The sequence below is a fragment of the Zalophus californianus genome, chromosome 16 (genome assembly GCF_009762305.2).
Source record: "Zalophus californianus isolate mZalCal1 chromosome 16, mZalCal1.pri.v2, whole genome shotgun sequence".
Taxonomy (NCBI): Eukaryota; Metazoa; Chordata; class Mammalia; order Carnivora; family Otariidae; genus Zalophus; species Zalophus californianus.
In genome coordinates this window covers 47,473,727-47,495,874 of record NC_045610.1, presented here as the reverse complement: position 1 = coordinate 47,495,874, position 22,148 = coordinate 47,473,727, and the positions used below count along the sequence as shown (strand labels likewise).

Genomic DNA, 22,148 nt, shown 5'->3' with positions numbered 1-22,148 from the left:
GTAAGTTTAATACTAAAACTCCTAAGCGGTTCTCGTGGAAAAGGGGGCCATCGCCACTTGCAGCATCTCTCAGCTACAGAAAGTACGGTTGTGTACTTCCCACAACCATCTGTTTCTAAACAGACATTCCGCCTAACCTAGAACACCTGCTGTTCTCGAGGCAAGCAAAGTCAGCAGTGTAGGGCAGCCGGAAGGGGATACAACACACAGTAAGCACCAAAGAGAGGGTTGAACCTCCATATGGCGCAGGAACCTTGGGGAGGGTCTGAGGCACTGACTGACAGCAGAGGGGAAGTCCAACCATGCCCATCTGTGCCTGGGAAGCAAAAGCCTTAAGAGGAGTGTATTCAGCAAGGGAAAGAGAAGAATTCGCTTTCCCAGAAAATAAGGTATTTCAAGTTCTGATTTGTTGCTAACGCATATCACTCCTTAAATAAACCAGGTTGCATTATTTATTAATAACATACTTTATGATATAATCACCAATTATTCCTCATAAACAATTACATAGGCGCTAACTTATTTTGTATTAATTATGGGACAAAACTCAGAACAATGAGCCCAAACGTTAGTAATTACGCTCTTTTAACTCCCAAGTAACTCACTCTTACGTCTACTAAAAAACTATTTATAACGAAACACTAAGTACTACTCTGCCAAAGAGAATTTTTTAATTATTGCAAATGCAAAAACTTTTGTCATCTCTGTAAGATACAGGGGTAACTCCAAGTTAAGACATTTGTGTATTTTAATTTTTCTCTACAAACTTTGGGGGAATAAGCTTTGCAATACTTTAGCATTTTTCATGTAACCTTTGTGAGGGAGAAGAAAACAACTTACTTTACATTTTTTCTTTCCTTGTCCTTTTCTTCAAGCCTTTTCATGTCTCTAGCCGCCTGATCCTAATGAAACAAAAGGCCATATGGAATCATATCCACTAAACACATTAAAAGGGGAATTTCTTTACAAAGAATTTTTAGATTCAAACAAGTACCATCATACTTTTAGCTATGCATTTCAACAACTACATCCTGATGTAATCAAATTGTATTTTGACTTATTTTTTCAAGAGAAATACTTAATGTTCTAAAAACTTGGCTATATGTGGATTGCATGATTTTTAGCTACAATATTTACCACATATGGAAAAGCTAGAAAAAATGCTTAACCAGTCACTTTAAAAAAAAAATTACAGCTGTAGGGTGCCTGGGTGGCTCAGTCGGTTAGGCATCTGCCTTCGGCTCAGGTCATGATCCCAGGGTCCTGGGATCAAGCCCTGCATTGGGCTCCCTGCTCTGCGGGAAGCCTGCTTCTCCCTCTCCCACTCCCCCTGCTTGTGTTCCCTCTCTCGCTGTCTCTGTCAAATAAATAAAAATCTTAAAAAAAAAAAAATTACAGCTGTAAAAGGCCTTAAATTCTGGCAAACTAGCCTTTCTCAAAGCATAGCTTAAGACCATTAACATCAGGGGCGCCTGGGTGGCTCAGTCGTTAAGCGTCTGCCTTTGGCTCAGGTCATGATCCCAGTGTCCTGGGATCGAGCCCCGCATTGGGCTCCCTGCTCCGCAAGAAGCCTGCTTCTCCCTCTCCCACTCCCCCTGCTTGTGTTCCCGCTCTCGCTGTGTCTCTCTGTCAAATAAATAAATAAAATCTTTAAAAAAAAAAAAAAAGACCATTAACATCAAACTACCGATAGAGCTAGTAAAAAAAAAAAATGGCAAATTTCTGGATCTGACTTTGGAAAGACTGTTCTCAACCTGTGGTGATTTTGTCCCCAGTGAACATTTGGCAATGTCTGGAGATGTTTCTGGTTGCTTCTGGGGAGTGAGGTGGTGGGGGGTTGTTACCAGTATCTAGTGTGTAAAGGCCACAGATGCTGCTAAACATCCTACAACGCACAGGGCAGCCCCCACAACAAATTATCAAACCCCAAATGTCAACAAAAGTCCTGAGGTTGAAAAGCACTGCTCTAAATCTACCAAATCAGAATTCTTGGGGGTAGAGTTAAATGCACGCATTTTCCATTTTGCAAAGGTAATTATTATACACAGCAAACTAATAATCACTGATCTCTTTGTTTTATACATGTGAAAATCAAGGTCAGAAGAATTAAGTAATTTTTCCAAGGTAAAACACATCCTGCACTACCGTTTCTTATTATAAAGCAACATGGGTTTTTCTGGTTTCCCTGATTTAAAAAAATGTGACTAACTATAACCTGGCATGGTCAGGTGTTCTAGCTAATCAAATGTTCCTGATAAAGAGGAGTTATTTTAAAATGAAATATTACATGTAAACAAATTTACTTTTTAAGAAATTGAGCCAAATATACGATATACTCAAGACTACAACTAAAAGCAACGTAACATAAGGAATGGGTGGCAAACATTTATAGAACATATTTTTTAAGCCTACATAAATCCTTTTTTGAAACACTGGCTAAAAATAAGTCTTCATCTTAAGTTCAAACACTAGAGAAGTTTACATTTTCTAGTAAAGAATATACCTGAGATAAGGATTAATGCAATACTGTGACAACACTCTCTCCAAGATCAGACAATATCCAGTCTCGTATCCTAAAATCAGCAAAACCCCCTTGGATATTATACCAAAAACCACCCTGAAGAATGATACTGTATCAAAAAGACTTACCCTTCTACAGCTTCAACTACTTGAAATGCCAAGCAGGAGAATCTGGGCCATTCTTGGATACTCCCACTCAAAAAGGGTTACACCAAGTTGCATTACTAAAAATTAAATCTGAATTTAAACCAAGAAAAATCAAGAAATGATTTTTCTTATTCATCACCAGGGATTGTAAGATACAATGAAAAACAGCCCTTTGGGAAATGTCTGTATCTCAGAGGGAAAAAAGATCCATATAAGATATCTCAAACATGAGATAACATTTATTGCCTTTACTTGCAGAGAGAATCATTTAACATACTTAACTAAATCACTACCACGTTGCAAAGCACGTGAAACTTCTAAATAGTTCTAGTGTTATCCCAAAAATACAGCGCTCCAAGAACTTAAGATATGGAATGACATAGCAGAAAGAAAACGGGATGTGGAGTTGAATTCTGGCTTTGCTACCTATAAAGTGCATACTCTTTAAGAGGCAAATAATCTGAGTTATTCTAAATCAAAGATGGGAAGCAGTAATGGGTACCAATCTGGCAATGAAGGAAGTAAACCAGGATAAGAAGTTATTTTGATACAGACGTGCTTTGCTTACACTTTAATAAGTAGGAATATTCCAAACAAGCATGCTGTAATTTTTCCTGTATCAATGATGCTGAGTCTTTTATTTTCTGTATTTGATAAGACAGAAAAATATTTCTCCACTGTAAGAAAACTAAACACAAGTGTGATGATAAATAGTTGTAAATGGTTGCCTCAATGTCAAGATAAAAGGGACTGACAGAACTAAGGTGAACTAGAACAAGCAAGCCCTATCTATCTAAAGCGGGCAGCCATTTGCTCAGCATAAAACTGTTTTTGTATTGCAAGAATAGAACGCAGGCTTAGTTTTGCCAGAGTGTCCACTTTTCAAGAGTCTGAACTTTTAGATAAAATCTTCTAATCTTAAAAATTCTGGCCCACATGTTTAAAAAAGCAGTACCTAGACCAAAGAAAAACATCTATATTGGATTCCTTCTTTCCCTCCTTTCTTAGAGATGAGATGTGGCTGAAGACTAGGTTACAAGTACCTGAGGAATCTGGAAGGACTTCATCAACAATGAAGTGACAGTTTTTGAGCAAGAGGAATAACATGACAAACAACATGCTTTATTTAGTGTAATTACTCTGTTTCTGTATACCACATAAATGCGAGAGCAGAGAACCGAAGGCAGGGAGAAAATTTACACCAGGAAAGAGTTAATGAGGGGCACCTGGGTGGCTCAGTCGTTAAGTGTCTGCCTTCAGCTCAGGTCATGATCCCAGGGTCCTGGGATCGAGCCCCGCATCAGGCTCCCTGTTCAGCGGGAAGCCTGCTTCTCCCTCTTCCACTCCCCCCATTTGTGTTCCCTCTCTTGCGCTCTCTCTGTCAAATAAATAAATAAATAAATATTAAAAAAAAAAGGTTAATGAAAGTGTAAAGCAGGCTGACTACAGTGGAAACAGATGCAAAAGATACTATAAAGATTGAGAAAACTTGCCAAATAAGAGGAAAGGTAGCATGACATACTAGAAAGAGCTAGGTTCTCAGGACTACTAAGCCAGAAAAATCCGGATTCCAGCTCTGCCACCGGGTACCAATGGGATTTGGGGCAAGGGATTTGAATTACCATAGGGCTCAGTTTTCTTATTAGTTAAAAAAAATTGTATTCCTATGTATTTTTTTTCCTGTCAATCCCCCATTGTTATTCTGAGGATTAAATGAAGTAACTCATGAACATGTTTGATCTTCTGGCATTAAGAGGTATATATGACAAAATAAAGACCTGGTTGAGGAATAAGACTCCAGGGGGATGCCATCCAGGTAAAAATGGTCACCGTGATTTAGAAAAGTAGAGCTGAAATTGAAGAGAGACTGTGAGACTAAAGACATGAATTACTCACACAGAAGTTAAGTTTTCAAAGTGGACGAGGTCATTAGGGATGTATAAAGAGTGAACACAGCAAATCAATTTAGAGAACTACAGGAATCAACATTTTTGAGAAATTGGTAGGGGATCATGTAAGTAACAGAATAGTTAAGATGAATATATAATGAATTTTTTTTTTTGGTACAATGATATGGTAGTTATGTTTTTTAAATGTTATAGAGATACAGAAATACTAATGTATGAAATGATATGCCTGGGATTTACTTTAAAATAATTTAAAAGAAGGAAGAGGAGTTACATAACACAAGATTGGCTAAAAGTTATTAATTGATAAAGCAGGGTGAAGGGTACATGGGAGCTCATTTTATTATTCTACCTTTATATGTATCTGAATTTTTTCATAATAAAAGGTAAATAAATACAAAAGTTAGAGAGATGGGAGAAAAAGGACAAAATGCAAAATCACAAAGCCCTAGTGAGAAGAGTTTTAAGAACAAAGTGGTTATAAGTTTCAATTTCTACAGGGAGGTCAGGATGCTGATAATGTTGATAATAAGAAATAAACATTGAAAGTACAGAATACAGAATTCATAATTTTAGCAAGTTCCTCAGAAGATTAATTGCCTTTAATGCTAGACTGAGGGAGGTAATAATCATTCCATTTAAGAATAGACAAATACAAACACACACAAATTTTGAACTACCCTGGTTTAAGGGTCACCGTTCAAACTTCCTGAAAATGCTACAGGGCATGTGGACATATGTTTAAGAAAATACAGAGTATGAGAGGCACCCGGGTAGCTCAGTTGTTAAGTGTCTGCCTTCGGCTCAGGTCATGATCCCAGGGTCCTGGGATGGAGTCCACATCCGGCTCCCTGCTCAGCTGGGAGCCTGCTTCTCCCTCTCCCTCTGCTGCTCCCCCCGCTTGTGCTCACCCTTTCTCTGTCAAATAAATAAATAAAATCTTAAAAAAAGAAACTATAGCATATGAGACCAAAATTCTCCCGAGAGAGGGCCAGAAAGAACTAGGTCAATCTGATCTATTTCTAATTGCTGTAACTTAACAAAACAGCCTTGATACTTGCCTCCACTTCAGCCATGAATGCCTCCAAGGGATCATCATCGCTGTCAGAATCCGCTGGCTTGGAATGGAACTGCTGACGGGTAGGTGAGTTTTCAGCAGGAATGTAAGGTAAATCAACATTGCTGGAGTCTTCTTCCTCATCTTCAAAATATCTGGAAATTAAAAAATACATACATCTGAAAATTAAGATGATTAATAAAGTGAATGTTTAATTTGGGGTCAGTGAATCCTTCATGTAACAGAAATTTTTATTACGGTATATGTATGTTACTATTAAGAGATCTGACCTATTACTTGTTAGAGACCTCCAGGCTTTGACAAATGACCTACTGTTTTCTTTTTTAAATTTTATTTATGTATTTGAGAGAGAGAGCAAGAGCAAGGAGGAGAGGGAGAGGGAGAGGCAGACTCTCACTGAGCAGGGAGCCCGACGCGGGGCTCGATCCCAGGACTCTGGGATCATGACCTGAGCCGAAGGCAGACGCTTAACCAAATGAGCCAACCAGGTGCTCCCTATTATTGTTTAATACATGCAAAATTCTAATACTGCAAAAAAGCAGTCACAGCAGATTCTCTCATTTCAATAGTGTCTATTCAAATCACATTTCCAGTTCTGTTAAAAGGGATGAATTTTCAGTAAAAATTTAGTATATCACGGTTGAATATAGAGCCAATATTAAAGAATGTATGCTATGAAAAAATTACTTTTGTATATATGTATAAATATTAAAAACCTAGTTTTCTTTATAATCCTTAAAAAAATTTTAGCAACATATTCATAAGGCTAGGGACTTTCTTCAGAAGTTCTGGACTACTTTCTGAGGACTGACAGAAAACTTCAAGGATTAATAATAAATGCTCAATCCAAAATCATTCGCCATACTTCTTAAATATTCAGAAAAGACAACTTCATAGCTCTTTATAACCTAAAAACAGAAACACTGTTTAGACCTTATCTCAAAATTAACTAAAACAGTAATACAACCAAATATTAAATATATAATGACTGCAGCTTAAAATTTTAAAGCATTTCAGGTCTTCATGGGAATTATTTAAAAGCTCTAACAACTGTTATGTGCTACATACACATACATACTGATTTATACAGGTTTCATTTAACTAATGAAAAGGTATCCCTGAACTGGTAAACTGCTCTCTAGAATACTGATCCTTGACTTTGCTAAATCTTAAACATCTGCTTCTGTATTTCATCCCTGCAACATATAAGCCTTTAAAAATGCCAAGTGTCCCATCTTGAAAAAAACCAACTCAACTTTTCCCATCTGGGTTGGAAATAATAGCAGTAAGAGATTTCTTCACCTTCAGCAAAGAAAGAAATTATCATCTATAGGAATTAGAGCTCAAACCCTCAAACCCTAGCTTTTTATAACAACCATTCTATCAGATAATCAAGTTAAAAAAGTCATTGTTAAGTATGTTTCCTGAGAACTTTGGGCAAAAATCTGAGTAGCTTTTTCTCCCACTGTAAGATGTTATAACATAATCGTTTTAAGACCTGGGTGTTGAGACAAACTGTCTCTACCAGTTTTAACTACTGCTTGTGTCACAAAACAACTTACATGGGGTCAATAAAAGACTTCAACAAAGGCCATCAAAACCACATGAATTATTTAAAACTCTTCAGCAATATTTAGGTTTCAATAGCCTCAAATCTTTTTTGGAACACGGAAAGATGTAAGTAAGCACAAAAGCATTATGTTCCTCACAAATGAGTAAATTCACCAATTTAACTTATTAGGAACAATACAATTCAGTGAGATAAGCAATTAAAGAAGTCATATTATTATTCGGGAAACAAATGGTTTCTTTACCTCAGTATCTGTTGATAGAATGAATATCTTAAAGCCCAACCTTGGCTAAACTACCAAGATTACCACTTACGCATTTTCTTCATCAAAGTTGGCCCGTTTAGATCCAATTTTGTAGAAAGAAGGGAGCTGTGGTGGAGCTGACTTTCCAAATCCAGAAGAAGAGCTGGTTGCCCCAAAGGCACTGTGGGACTGTTGTGGGAGTTTGGGTTCCTCCTTCTTTCCAGCACTAATAGCAAAACCTCCAAAGCCAAATCCCCTCTTGGTGCCAGGGCCACCTTTATTCCAGTTCATGGTGTCAATGACTGACCTGTAAGGAAAAAAATACGCTAATAATAAATTTAACCTTATAAATAGCCCACTGATTTTTATGTCTCTTCCCCAACTTTTGCCTCTAAATTAAAACTATTTAACTTTGGGGGCGCCTGGGTGGCTCAGGCAGTTGAGCGTCCATCTCTTAGTTTGATGATCTCAGGGTCCTGGGATTGAGCCCTGCATGGGGTTCTGCACTCAGTGCAGGGTCTGCTTGAGGATTCTCTCTCCCTTTTCCTCTGCCCTCCCCACGCTCACACAAGCTCGGCTCTCTAAAATAATAAATCTTTAAAAACCCACAAAAACCAAAAACCACTTAACTTTGTACTTTAGCTATGTGATATGCGAATCCCAACAGAACAGTCACATTTTCCAAAAACACTAAAGAAAGTGCTATTCGTTTTTTGGGATCACAGTCTAAACAGAAGTGTGGTATTTAACATTATCCCCTTCAAAAGGATATGACTGCTGTGGCACCTGTGTGGCTCAGTCGTTGAGCATCTGCCTTCAGCTCGGGTCATGATCCCAGGGTCCTGGGATCGAGCCCTGCATCTGGCTCCCTGCTTAGCGGGAAGCCCGCTTCTCCCTCTCCCACTCCCCCTGCTTGTGTTCCTGCTTGCACTATCTGTCAAATAAATTTAAAAAAAACCTTAAAAAAAAAAAAGTATAAGACTGCTAATTTAGCATCTTTAAGCTGCCAAAAATACTCACAACAAATATTTTGAGGATCTGATTTGTGCTAGGCTTGTATTAGGCAATTAAAGATACCAAGATGAAAAGACTTAATCTCATATTTATTCCCAAGGAGTTTATATTATAGTCTGCCAAGAAAACAGATGACCACCCCCCCAAAAAAAACAGAAAACAAAACAACCTGCAATTACAATATAATGTGGTGCTTGCTGTCACAGAGGCTGAGGTGCTATCAGCAAAACTGTCCCAAAATGAAATGTCCCATATCCTTTGGTAATGATATCTAGAGGAATGAAAGAATCAACACTTGAAAGATAAATCAGTTACTTGTAGGAAGTATCTACGTAATTGTCTCTGAAGGGTACTCTGAACCATGCGCTTATTGGGCAATGCCCGCTAGAACACTAGCCAGGAAGAAAAAATGATTCACTGATATGTAGTTGCCTGAAGTACTCAGACTATGGTTAAGAATTGCAAAGAAATTTCCTGAGCATTGATCAAATCAGTTTAAAAACAATACTATTATCTTACTAGTCTTGGCTCCAAAAAACCTTTTTTAATGACACAGCTACCTAAGTTTTTATAGAAAAGCAGAAAGACCAGAAAGCAAAAAGGAACAAAATTTAAAACTACTTGAAATTTCCTCTCCTAGGTACACAATTTTGTTCTTTTGCTATTTTTTCTATATGTATATACACACATAAAATTTAAAAACAAAACTGAAACCATACTATAATGTATTTAGTTACCAATTTCTTCACCTAATGATACACTATAAACATCTTTAAATGTCAATAAATACATTTCTCCACTACTATTTTTATTTTTTAAAGGGTTTTTAAAAAAAGATTTGAGAGAGCCAGAAAGAACATGAGTGGGGGCGGGGAGAGGTAGGGGGAGAGGGAGAGAGAGAGAATCTCAAGCAGACTCCGTGCTCAACAGAGCCCTACACGGGGCTTGATCTCAGGACCCTGAAATCATGACCTGAGCTAAACTCCAAAGTTGGACACTCAACCAACTGAGCCACCCAGGCACCCCTCTCCACTACTGTTTTATAATGTTGTGAAACATAGCTGAATCTTTGTGCTAAAGAGGAAAAGCCAACAGAGATATAAAAACTGAAGATGTAGGATGAAAGGAAAATCCTAAGAACAAAGTCCTGAGGAGGAGACTAAAGAAACAAGATACTGGATAGGAGAAAAGGATGGGCACACACATAAATTAGTCCTACTAAAATCAAAGGGCTCAAATTATTACAAAAGCAGCAAATCATATACTTGGTGTTAAAAGTTCAACTTCTGCTACAAATAGGCAGGTGGTGTGATTTTAGCAGGTAAGAGTCAATGGCTTTCAGACCAAACAAGACACAAAATATGCTATACCTTTTTCTTTACTCTTCTGAGAAATGGGTCAACCAAAAGACTGAACAATTCAGAACCCTCAAGCCTTTTATTAGTTCATCTAGAACACACTGCCCATTTTCCCTAATTTACTGCCTCTAACAAGGCCAAACAATTGCACTTTCTATAATATCGCACTGACTAGAATGTTAACTCCATGAGGGCAGGGACTTTGTGTGTTCTGTCTAGCACTGCATCCATCTTTAGAGCCTAGTATGTGTGTAGTACTCAAAAATTTGTTGGATGAATAAATATCATGCATTCAGGTTCTTCAAAATGCACCCCAGTATTTGTGAAAACCATCATCTTCCATTATTACAAACTTTGCCATCCAGCCTTCCTGATGAAACCTAAGCCAATCATCCTCAATGCACCATTCATTCCTTACTCTTGACAGTAACCCTTCCTATTAGAGTATGTAGGCTATACTATATAGGCGTATGGTTACAGACCCCTGACCATCACAGAGGTGTGAGGGATTATGACTGGCCTATAACAAGCAAGAGAGCCAACCTACTCTCTATGTTAAAAAAAAAAAAAAAAAAAAGATGACCCCCCCCCGTTTAGGATATTAAAATTAATTTGCATTCTCTAAACAAACATTTTTTGGAGAAGAGACATCTAGTAAGCAGTTAAGAAATACAGTGAGAATATTTAAAAATTAACTATATTCCTGCTATTTGTGGGTCTTCTCAACGCTCCCTTTATTTGGTCTTAACACATACGCGTGCACTTCTAGGCCTTCTCTCAGATAATAATGTGCCTGTTACACCCTTCCTACCAAGCTGGCAAACTCCTATCAAACAGCTCTGAAACTTCACCCCTGCCTCCATAAACACTTCTCACATTGACAAGAAAGGGTAAAAACATCCACTAGCTTCAGTGGAAGTAAAATCACTGCATGGCTTCCACACCCAGGTGAAGTTCATAGACTTCCTGAAAAACCACCACCAACCAAAAAATCCCAAACAATCCAATTTAAAAATAGGCAAAGTACCTGAACAGACATTTCTCCAAAGATATATAAATGGCCAATAAGCATATAAAAGATGCTCAACCTCACGAATCATTAGGGAAATGTAAATGAAAACCACACCTCCTCACTCATTAGGATGACTACTAAAAAAAAACCCAAAAACAAACAAAAAAACAACACAACAGAAAATAACAAGGGTTGACAAGGATGTGGAGAACCTGGAATCCTGTATAATGCTGGTGGGAACATAAAATGGTTCAGTCACTGTGGAAAACAGTATAGTATGGTGGTTCTTCGAAAAATTAACCATATGATCCAGCAATTCTACATCTGGGTATACACCCAAAAGAATTGAAAGCAGGGATATCTGACCCATGATCTAAGCAGTACTATTCACAATAGCCAAAAGATGGAAGCAACCTAAGTGTCCACTGATGGATGAGTAGATAATATCTACGTGTACACACACACACACACACACACATATTACTTAGCCTTAAAAAGGAAGGAAATTCTGACACATGCTACATCAATGAAACTTAAGGGCATCATGTTAAGGAAATAAGCCAGTCAAAAAGGACAAATAGCGTATGATTCCACTTACATGAAGTAGAACAGTCAAACTCAGAGACAGAAAGAATGGGTTGCCAAGGCCTGGGGGTACGGAGGAATGGGGAGTTATTGTTTAATGGGTACACAGTTTCAGTTTTACAAGATAAAAAGAGTTCTGTGAACACTATGGTGGTTATGGCAGCACAACAATGTGGACATAATGTCACTGGACCATACACTTAAAATGGCTAAGATTTTTTAACGTGTATTTTAAAAACAAAAAAAAAAATAATGAAAATTAAAGGATTAGAATTCCATTTGCATATGTTTTTACATTGTTATTTTATCCAGTTTATACGGGAGGAATGATGCTATCTAGACCTCAGTCTCTACTCTGAGATGCAAACATGTTTGTGAAAATTCAACTACCTTTTTTCTTTAAAAGATTGCATTTTAAAAATTTCTAATTTGAAAAGAATTAGCTGTGTAATAGAAGCATAAACAAAATTTCATGAGCCTTGCTTTAAAGAGAACAACCTAAGTTTGGTCTTAGTAATAACTAGCATTGTTTTATACTGACCGCTAACTACTTTGCTAACTACTTTGTTGTGTGTCAATACTATGAAGGACACCTCCCCTTCCCACTTCCATCTCGACTACAGCAGTATTTCCTAACAAGTCCGTTATCCAGCCATTATACCATTACCAGAGTGACATAATTCAAAATGTATTGAGTGCCTATTTTGCTAGGCACTGTTCTAGGAGCTTTGGATAAAGTTAACACAATCAGACACAGCCCCAGCCCTCAGGGAGTTCAGTCTGGTCCAGGAGAAAGAAAAACCAAATCATAATTTCAGGTACCAGAAGTGCTACCAAAACAAAACAAAAACAAAAAAGGAAAAAGGCAAGCAAGAGGTAAGCTATTACAGACAGAAAAGAAATCAAGTAAGGCCTCTCTGAGGTGACTGGTATTTGATATTTGACATCTGACAAGTAATCCTCCACCCCCTCAACTCTACCGTTTTAAGAATGCCCGTTTTTGTTTGTTAAAGATTTTATTTATTGGGGCATCTGGGTGGGTCAGTCCGTTAAGCGTCTGCCTTTGGCTCAGGTCAGGATCCCAGAGTCCCGGGGATTGGGCTCCCTGCTCAATGGGGAGTCTGCTTCTCCCTCTGCTCCTCTCTCAAATAAATAAAATCTTTAAAAAAAAAAGATTTTATTTGAGAGAGAGAGAGAAAATGCACGAGCCTGAGCAGGGGGGAGGGGCAGAGGGAGAAGCAGACTCCCCACTGAGCAGGGAGGCAACACAGGGCTCAATCCCAAGACCCTGAGATCATTACCTGAGCAGAAGGCAGACGCTTAACTGACTGAGCCACCCAGGCGCCCCTAAGAATGTCTGTTTTATTGGAAAAGTCATGGTGATGTACTTCTAGAGGCTGCATCTACAACCAGCAAATATTTCATCATATATGAGAAGTGACTCTGTGGTAAAGTATGAAATAATGAAGTAATAGGGAGCCAGACATAAGTAGCAAAGGAGAAAATGAATTTCGACTTCCTTTGACCTCCTTTGGTGTGTTAATACTGTGGAACTAGGGAAAGTCACACCCAAGGGCGGCAAGCATTCATATGCTCAGCCAAGTTCTTTCAGATCCTGGCCCCAAACCTTCCCCCTGTACATTTCCTCATTCATTCGGTCATTCCCTTCAATTCAGTAGCTCTCCAGTTAGGCAATCAAGCTGGAATGAAACTCTCCACTGTGGCAACAAACTACACACTTCACCATTCATATCTCCCAGGGTTTCCCCACATGCATTGGTTTTCCAAGAAAACCAAGTACATTGGTAAATCCTCTTCCCTTTACCTGAATTCCTTCCCCACCAAATCTCTCAATATACCTATCTACCAAAGTGCTATCCTTCAAATCCCAACTCCTAGAGCTATGACATGAATGACTCTCCCAGAGAAGTGGCAGCTCATTCCTCAATCCCTTTCAAGTCTTAAAATACCCAACATTTAATCATAACTATTTGTGCTCTAATTTTGTCTCCAAGTTATAGGTTTCACAGGTGAAGAACCAGACTTTTTTGCTTTTTCTGTTTTCCACAGTGTGTACTCACTGTTTATTCAATATGCAAGAGTCCCAAGGAGATTTATAACTTGGTCAAGGATATAGCAAAAGTCCCACTTGGTATGGTTCTAGGTAGTAAAATGCTATGATTTAGTAGAAAATCATAACACCATAGTAAAGTATCACAGACTATGGAGCCAGGCTATGTTCAAACCCTAGCTTTGTCACTAACTTGATGTGAACCTCAAGGAAGTTATTTGGCTTCTCTGGGCCTGTAAGATGCTGAGAATATCACCTACTTGACAGGGTCAGTGTGAAAAATTGAGTGCATACATAAAATTATACTTAGAACAAAGCATGGCACATACAAGTGCACAATACCAGTATTGCCGTCGTATTTAGCATATTTCTCCAGAAATCAATTTCTCCACTAGTAAATGGAGAGTATCAAACTAGACTTCTCTAATCTCTTTCAACTCAGGGATCCCACACATACATGCCACATGACACTGAAGATGTCAGAGATCATGAAGAGCTGACAAAGTGCGGATGGCTTTATAAGAAAGCTAGAACCCCAGGCTAGGCACAGAAGATACAAGCTGATTAGAGAAGTATGAAGGAAGAAGACATTTTAAGAAAGACAGCTAGAAACAGCAAAGGCTAGGAAGAATAAGCAAAGGCAGAATAAGAGTGGAACATAAGGAAGATAATTTGTCTAGAGTTTATGTTTTGGGCAATGGTGGAAAATAAGATGATCTAAATGCCTTTAAAAATAGTGGACTACAAAACAACTGATTATAAAACCTTGTTACTTTATCACTTGTGTTTCTGGAATAGGAGAAAGTTCTGGTGACAGTTGATTAGTATCTACTCTAATAATCTGCCTTGACAGCATCTCACACACTATAAACTGGTCAGTTCTTTAATGAGAATCTGTACAAAACCTGAGAATTTCTTCATTTTCTCCTAAAGCCAAGTACAAGTAAATTCTGGTTACACTTATTTTGGAAGCAACTCTTTCCTCTGTTAGCTTAAAGAAACTAAGATGATTATATGAATACGAATTTGATAAACTAAGAAGAAATGCACTCCTCCATGAATTACACTAAATCATGACAACTTAAGTCAGATCTTACCATTTCTCTGCTCAAAAGCCTCAGATGATTCTCATCTCAGGCAGAGATAAAGTGAAATCCTCCTAATAGCCTCCAAGTTCCTGGTTGTTGTGGTGCTCCCTCCCCCAGGTCTTCTTCCCTGGCCTTATCTCCTGCTACTCCTCCTTTGCTCACAATGCTCTAAAGCACAATGGTCTTCTAACTATTCCTCTTAACACGCCAGCATTGTCCTCTTCAACATCTTCTACACTTGCTGTTCCCTCTGCCTGGAATGTTCCTTTCCCCAGATACTTGCTGGGCTCACCCCCTCACCTCCTTCTAGGCTGCTTAAATATCAGCTGATCTGTAAAGATCTCCCTGCTTGCCCTATTTCAAAATGCAATACCTCCCCATCCCTCTCTCTCTAGACTTTTTTTTTTTAACCTAAGTCAGTAATCATCTTCTAACATACAGTATAATTTATTATCTCTCTTTCCCCAACTAGAAAGTAAGTTTCAGGAGGGCAGGGGTCAGGCACACAGCAGACGTCGATAAAAATATTCCTTGAATGAATTGCAAATCAGACCATATAATGCCCCTTCTAAGTAAAAGAAAATACAACATACTTTTTTTTTTCCACCGCTGAAAATCTAAGTTAATTTTTGTATGAAATACATATTGCTCACCTCCTATGTGCCAGAACTGGGCTTGGCTCTGAAAAGTTAGAGTGGATTAAGAAATAATCTCTGCCCTTTAGGAGCTCTGGGGTATAGACACAGACTAGACATAGAAATACCATTTACAAAACACAATATATAACCAAAGGAAACTGAATGACTACCTAAAGGAGTGAGGAGCAAAGGGGGAATGCTTCACTAAAGTGATGAGGAAAGCTGTAATTCCCCAACTCTCAACTAGCAAGATAATTCCTCCTTATATTATTGGTGCGTATGCTTGCAACTCCATATAAATTATTTACCCGCCTCAGACACGCTCTTAAATAGGCCGCAAAAAAGTTTGTGCGACAACAGTGATGTACTACGTTTTTACCGTCTTCCGATTTGGCAACTTTTACCTATCGGGTCCCCGTGATTTGGAGGTTTGCATCTGCCGACTGCTGCCGACTTCGGTCAGAACCCTCCTTGTGGCTATCCCTAACCGGAGCCCGGCACCCTGCAAATCCCTTTCTTAGCGGGGCGGGCGGGCGCCGCCTCCGGAAAGCCGCCAACTGGGCCACAATGAGAGTTACGGAAGAAGCGGGAGTCGTGGGAGGGCGACGAGGTTGGGAAGGACCCCTGGAGGCCTCTGCCTCGCACTCCCACCCCTCCCGGCCCCCTGGGCCGCCGCTGCCCCGAGGCCCCGCAGACTCTTTTGTTAAGCGAGGCCGCGGTTCCCTGGTCCTTGCTAGGCCCCACAGTTGCCTCCAGTGGCTCCAGGGGTAGCGACCCCGAGACCAGACCCACCTCGCACAGACCTGCTGCTCTGGCTGCAGCGGCAGCTGATACTACCGCCAACGCGGAGAGAATCCCACGGCCAGAGTACGCGCGGTCCAGGCCGCGTCCGCCGCGCTCCTTCCTCTCCGCCCCCTTCGCCGCCGCCGCCGCCGCCGCCGCTTCTCGGCCCGTTGCTGACCGGGGGGAGGGGAACGCAAAGCTGACATGCGCAGTGCAGAGAGCGCGGGCCGATGGGCGGGGCCTGGGGCTACGGCTCCCGGAAGGCGCCCTGGGCTCCGGACCTTAAAGCTCCAGAACGCTTCACAGACTTCTCACGCACCAGACACAGTTGCTTGGGGGATGCTAGTAGCCCCGGAAGTGGGCCTAGGGGTGAAGAAAGCGTAGCGATGACAGCCGCCTAGAAATCCCGCCAAAAAAGGGCTTGGGCGGAAACCACATATACATAAAATTGTGGACTCCCTCAACTCCGGTCCTTTGCAAATACGACCTAGGCAACATTTTTCCGCATGCCTCTGGCCACGTGGTCTCATAGAGCATGGCCACCTTTAGCTTCCGGAGCACCAGTTTAGAGAGATGACAACTTGACTGAACCCTAGTGGAGAGGGCTGGGATCGGCGCGGACCGTTCCGGCCAGAAGGCCGGGATTATGTAATCTTCCCAGCAGCCCCACCTTGCCTCCGCTGGGCGGGGGAGGAGGAGGTCTCGCGCAGTTCCCGGGGCCGCATTCCGACCGCCCTCCCCGCCCGCCGCGCGCAGGCGCGGACAGTTCGCACGCATTCTACGTAACGGATGGCGGAGACTACGTGAAGAGTGGCTCAGCGTGACTGAGCTACCTGGTCCGGCTGTGTCCTAGAGGGATCGGGGGCGGTAAAATCGCGGTGACCGCTCAGGTGGCAGCCGGGCCGAGAAGCGGCGGCCGCAGGAGCACTGGGCCGGGTTTTAGCCGCAGTACAGGTACGAAACGGGCCATGACGCGTTAGTCGGTGGGGCCGGGCCAGGCCGAGCGGTGACTTTAAGTTGCGTGGCCTAGTCGGGTCCGGTTTCCCACCCAGCCCCCCTGAGTCAGGCCCGGGGTGACATGGATCGCGCCTTCTCACCTCTCCTGACCTTCTTAAAAACAGAAAACAAACTTCGTCCACCCCAAGGCCCATTTTCTCTTGGTCTTCGGGGTTGGGGTGATTTTAACGGTTTTTGAGAACTTGCTCGCAGAGCTATGGGCATATGCCAACTAGAAGGGCAAAGTTACAGGAAGCTTACAGTGTGCAACAGGAAGAATGGAGTATAACCGTTGGGATGAATTGATTCTCCATGGTTGGAAAGAGTAGACCCCAGTGGCTTAACAGAAGCAACAACCTCTGTGGTCAGTCTTCTAAAGTTTTCTGACAGAAGACTGTTTTTATCCAACGGGTGTAAGGAGACAGGAGAATGTCTACATGTTTTCCAGAAGTCTGGTAGTCTGGCAGTTGTAATAAAGTTCTAATCTAAGATGACAACAAGGAATGATTTCCCCACTTATTCCTCTTCAGGTTTTTAAGACCAGCCCCAGTTACTGAGAGACTACCGAGTGAGTTAGGTAGGTAATCAAAACAGATTTGTTAGTGCTTGTGTTCCCTGCCCCAGGACTCTCAGGAGTGGGTGGCCTGGCAGGGAGTTGTGCCTTTGAAAAATGAGATGACAGGTGCAGTAGAGAAACTTCTCAGAAGGAAGGCCAAGATATAAGTGGCTTGGATAATTTTAACTTAAATAACCTTGAAGAAGCTGTGTTACAATGCTGAGTTATCTTAGAAATGTTTCTATGTGTGAACATTCTAAGTGGAAGTTCAATTTGAAATGACAGACTTTTCGGCAGTTAATCAAGTTGTCTGTGCCAATGTTAATCTGTATTTGCTTGTATTTGAAAAAGTATAAAACTGAGTTCTGGAAAGGGAAGCACTAAAAGTTTTTTAAATCTTAAAGGGTGTTCATAGGCACAGGGCTTGAAGGAAGTAATGAGAACTAATATTTATTGAATGCCTTCTATATGCCAGGCACATATCTCCTGTAATACCAACTACAGCCTTATGAGACAAATACTGAATAGGTGTCCCTTTTTTGTATGTGGGGAACAGGGAATTTTAAGTAATTAGTCCAAAATCATATGGCTTGTAAATGGTAGAGCTAATGTTTTAAACCAAATGTAACTCCACCAGAGTTTGTGCACTTTTTCATATTTCTTCCACTTTTGACTCTAATAAAAGATTATTAAAGGAACTAGAGATGTTTGGAGACAAATCACAAACCTCTTTAAGGTTAACGTTGAGAAGGCAGCTATGTTTTTCCATAAAATGTCCCCTGGTGCTGGGGCGCCTGGGTGGCTCAGTCGTTAAACGTCTGCCTTCCACTCAGGTCATGATCCCAGGGTCCTGTGATCAAGCCCCAAGTCAGGCTCTCTGCTGGCGAGAAGCCTGCTTCTCCCTCTTCCGCTCCCCCTGCTTGTGTTCCTGCTCTCGCTGTCTCTCTGTCAAATAAATAAATAAAATCTTAAAAAAAAAGTTCTGTTCCCTTCTTAGAAATATGCTTCTCCTTTTACTTCTATGATACCACTTTGACCAGAGTCCCTTCTTTTTTCTTTTTTTAAATTTTTTTTCTTATGAGAACTTTTTAACATCTACTCTTTTTTTAAAATTTTAAAAAACATTTTATTTATTTATTTGACAGAGAGAGAGAATACAAGCAGGCAGAGCAGCAGGCAGAGGGAGAGGGAGAAGCAGGCTCCCCACTGAGCAGAGAGCTCAGGACCAGACCCAGGACCCTGGGATCATGACCCGAACCAAAGACAGATGCTTAATTGAGCCACCTTTTTTTCTTTTCTTTTTTTTAAATGTTTTATTGATTTATTTATTCATGAGAGTCAGAGAGAGAGAGAGAGGCAGAGGGAGAAGCAGGCTCCCCGCCTAGCAGGGAGCCCGATGCAGGACTCGATCCCAGGACCCTGGGATCATGACCTGAGCCGAAGGCAGACGCTTAACCATCTGAGCCACTCAGGCGCCCGGAGCCACCTTTTTTTCTAACCATTCCTTCTTAGTTTCCCATTCCGCTTCTTCCTATTATGCCCACCTCTTACCTGTTATGATTTGTTTCAAGAGTTTTGGTGTTTGTTTTTTAACCTAATTCTTAATACTCCCTGGGGATCTCATCTATTCCAGCACCATCTCTATTTCCATCTTAGGCTTCTGTCCTCTAAGAACTCCAGACATGTTTCAGGCTACTTTTTTTTTTCCCCTGTGTAAAATAGGTAATCCTTTTTATAGGGATTTTGTGAAAATCAAGAGATAAATATTAATCATCTAACATACTACCTGAAAACACTCCAAGCTTTTCAACAGGTACTAAATTTAATTTATTGCCTCCCCCCACCCAATTTTTCCTCCTTTATTCTTTATCTCAAGGATGACTTTGTTCAGCTATGAGTCAAGCCAAAACTTGGAATCATCTAGATCTTCCTTTCCCACATGCCTATATCGTCATTTTATGCTGACGAGTATAATTCTTAGTATCTGTCAAATTGTTTTCCTGTTCATCCCCAATAGTACTCCAGTTCAATCTTGTTTTATCTCTTATCTAACTATCTCAGCCACTTTTATTTTTCCTGCCTCAGGTACCCTATTCCACCTGAAGCCCAGTATACCCTATGTATGAGCTATCAGGGTTAAATTGCAAATCTGATAGTGCCACTCTCCTACCTAAACCCTTTAGTTGATTCTAAATATCCAAACTTCTTAGTGTGGTATTTTAATAAAGATCATCATGATCTGGCTCCTGCTGGCCTTCCTAGCCTAATTTCCCTGACTTGGGTCTACAAACCCAATGCTCCATTATACCAAACTTCTAAAAAATGTTATTTCAGGGCTCTGTGGTATCCCCTAGCTATCCCATAGACTGCAGCACGTCTTCTTGAGGACAGGAACCATGCTTTTATTTATTTTTTTTTAAGATTTTATTTATTTGTCAGAGAGAGAGTGCACGCACACGTGTGTGCACACAGCAGGGGAAGCGCCAGGCAGAGGGGGAAGTGAGCTCCCAGCTGAGCAAGGAGCCAAATGTGGGAGAGACCCAATCCGAGGGTCCTGGGATCATGACCTGAGCCGAAGGCAGATGCTTAACAGAGTCACCCAGGTGTCCCTTATTTTATTTTTTTAAAGAACTTATTACAAAATCACATTATAGGAAAATTAAAAAGTAAAGGCAAAATGCCCGTTATCTTACCATACAAAATACTTATATACAGATGTACGCCTTTCTAAACCTTTTTGTTTTTGTGTATTTGCTTCTTTTTTTTAATATATTTTTTAAAAGATTTAATTTATTTGACAGAGGGAGAGCCAGCTAGAGAGGGAACACAAGCAGGAGGAGTGGGAGAGGGAGAAGCAGGCTTCCCACTGAGCAGGGAGCCTGATGCGGGGGCTAGATCCCAGAAGCCTGGGATCATGACCTGAGCCAAAGGCAGACGCTTAACGACTGAGCCACCCAGGCACCCCTCTGTGTATTTGCTTCTAAAACAAGAGGGGTTCTTACTTCATTTGTAACAATTTTTAATGGACAAAAAATAAATTTGTTTTTTGTATGTACCCACAGTTTAACCCAACAGTTTCAAATTTTTTACTATCACAAGTAATACTGTTAGTAACACATATTCTTAAAGCTAAAGTATCATGCAAATTAATGATGTTTTCCTTCTCTTGGCATAGTATTTGATGTGGTGATATGTTCAGTGAGGGTACTTTTGATTAGATATGGTAGGATCATCTAATGGAAAGCAGTGAGAGCCAGAAGAGTTTATAGTATTCTGTAGGAATTTGTTAGCCTTTCATGGTTATTGAATTTTTATGTAATAAAAGTTGTATTTTAGGAAGACAATGGTTTTTTGGGAAGAGAAGTAGGAAGTAGGGAGAGAGTTGAGATGGGGAGACCATTTAGGATAACACTGTGATTCTTCAGCAGGTGATGATAACTTGTATTATCATGGTGACTTTGGGAACCAAAGAAGGAAACATCAGGATTTGATGTCTGCTTAGATATCAAAGGGAAAAGAAAATGAGAAATTAAATATCTTGCTCTTTTCAACAAGACTGGAAAAATGGGATTGATATTAACATAGAGATAGAGAAATTCAGGTACCTGTTGATTTTTTTTTTAAAGATTTTATTTATTTTTTTGATAGCACAAGTAGGCAAAGAGGCAGGCAGAGGGAGAGAGAGAGAGAGAAGCAGGTTCCCTGCTGAGCAGGGAGCCCGATGTGGGGCTTGATCCCAGGACTCCGGGATCACGACCTGAGCCGAAGGCAGCCACTCAACTGACTGAGCCACCCAGGCGCCCCAGGTACCTGTTGATTTTGAGATGATTGTAGGGCAGTGGTCAGCAGACTGTAGCCTGAGAGACAGACTGTCTTTGTATAGCTTATGAACTAAAAATGGTTTTTACACTTTTAGAGGGTTGTTTTAAAAAAGAAGAATGTGTAACGGAGAACAGTATGTTGTATACAAAACTTAAAATACTTATTATTTGACCCTATACAGAAAAAATGTGTAGGGCATGAAAATGAACATGTCTGTTACACAATTGGTGCTATAGGGCTGGTGTTTAGATGAGAAGGGAGGGCTAGAAATACAGCCTAAATAGATTTGATGGTTTAAATCTAACTACTCTTCAAACTCTAGATCATGTGTTCTCCCTTTTTTGGTAAAGCCTTACGGGTTTGGTAAGATGATTTCATTGTCCTCTATGTTTTCATATCATTTGGCACATTTTTTGTCACAAATCTGATTTCATTATATTTGTTGGTTCAGAAACGTTTTTAGATGGTGGCATACCTAGTGTTATTTTCAGAAAGCTGTGTAATGCTGATTTATTTAATTCCATCATGTACACTAGGAACAGTTTTGTTAGAAAAAAATGACTACTTTAAGTAAGTGATGTGAAATCACAGCCACTGGCCTTCATTTGAGAAGCAGCTTGAGAAGTGGTTCATAGTAGGGATTCTGGAGGCATAAATGGCATCAAATCATAGCTCTATGCCACTTGGTATTTGTATTACTTAGCATCCCCGTGCTTCATTTTACTTATCTGTGAAACAGAGATGTTAATGTTACTTTTC

General features: G+C 40.4%; 2 protein-coding genes across 7 annotated transcripts in view; one reads left to right on the top strand and one right to left on the bottom strand.

Moving 5' to 3' along the window:
• Positions 1-16,210, bottom strand: part of DDX42 (DEAD-box helicase 42) — a 34,249-nt gene extending 18,039 nt beyond the window's left edge. Inside the window, exons 1-5 of one of the 5 annotated variants that reach the window (XM_027568069.2) lie at positions 16,025-16,210; positions 8,650-8,751; positions 7,537-7,773; positions 5,636-5,786; positions 841-902 (exon numbers count right to left, since the gene is read on the bottom strand). In XM_027568069.2, the coding sequence (XP_027423870.1) occupies positions 841-902; positions 5,636-5,786; positions 7,537-7,757 (434 nt within the window). In that variant the 5' untranslated portion in view covers positions 7,758-7,773; positions 8,650-8,751; positions 16,025-16,210. Of the gene's footprint in view, positions 1-840; positions 903-5,635; positions 5,787-7,536; positions 7,774-8,649; positions 8,752-16,024 lie in introns of those variants that run through there. The other 4 variants (XM_027568070.2, XM_027568068.2, XM_027568067.2 and 1 more) reach the window with 4 other exon arrangements.
• Positions 16,211-16,760: 550 nt separating this feature from the next.
• Positions 16,761-22,148, top strand: part of CCDC47 (coiled-coil domain containing 47) — an 18,654-nt gene continuing 13,266 nt past the window's right edge. The window contains exons 1-2 of one of the 2 annotated variants that reach the window (XM_027568076.2): positions 16,761-16,969; positions 17,542-17,588. The gene's annotated coding sequence lies outside the window, so the exon portion shown is untranslated. The remainder of the gene's footprint in view (positions 16,970-17,541; positions 17,589-22,148) is intronic. The other variant, XM_027568075.2, reaches the window with a different exon arrangement.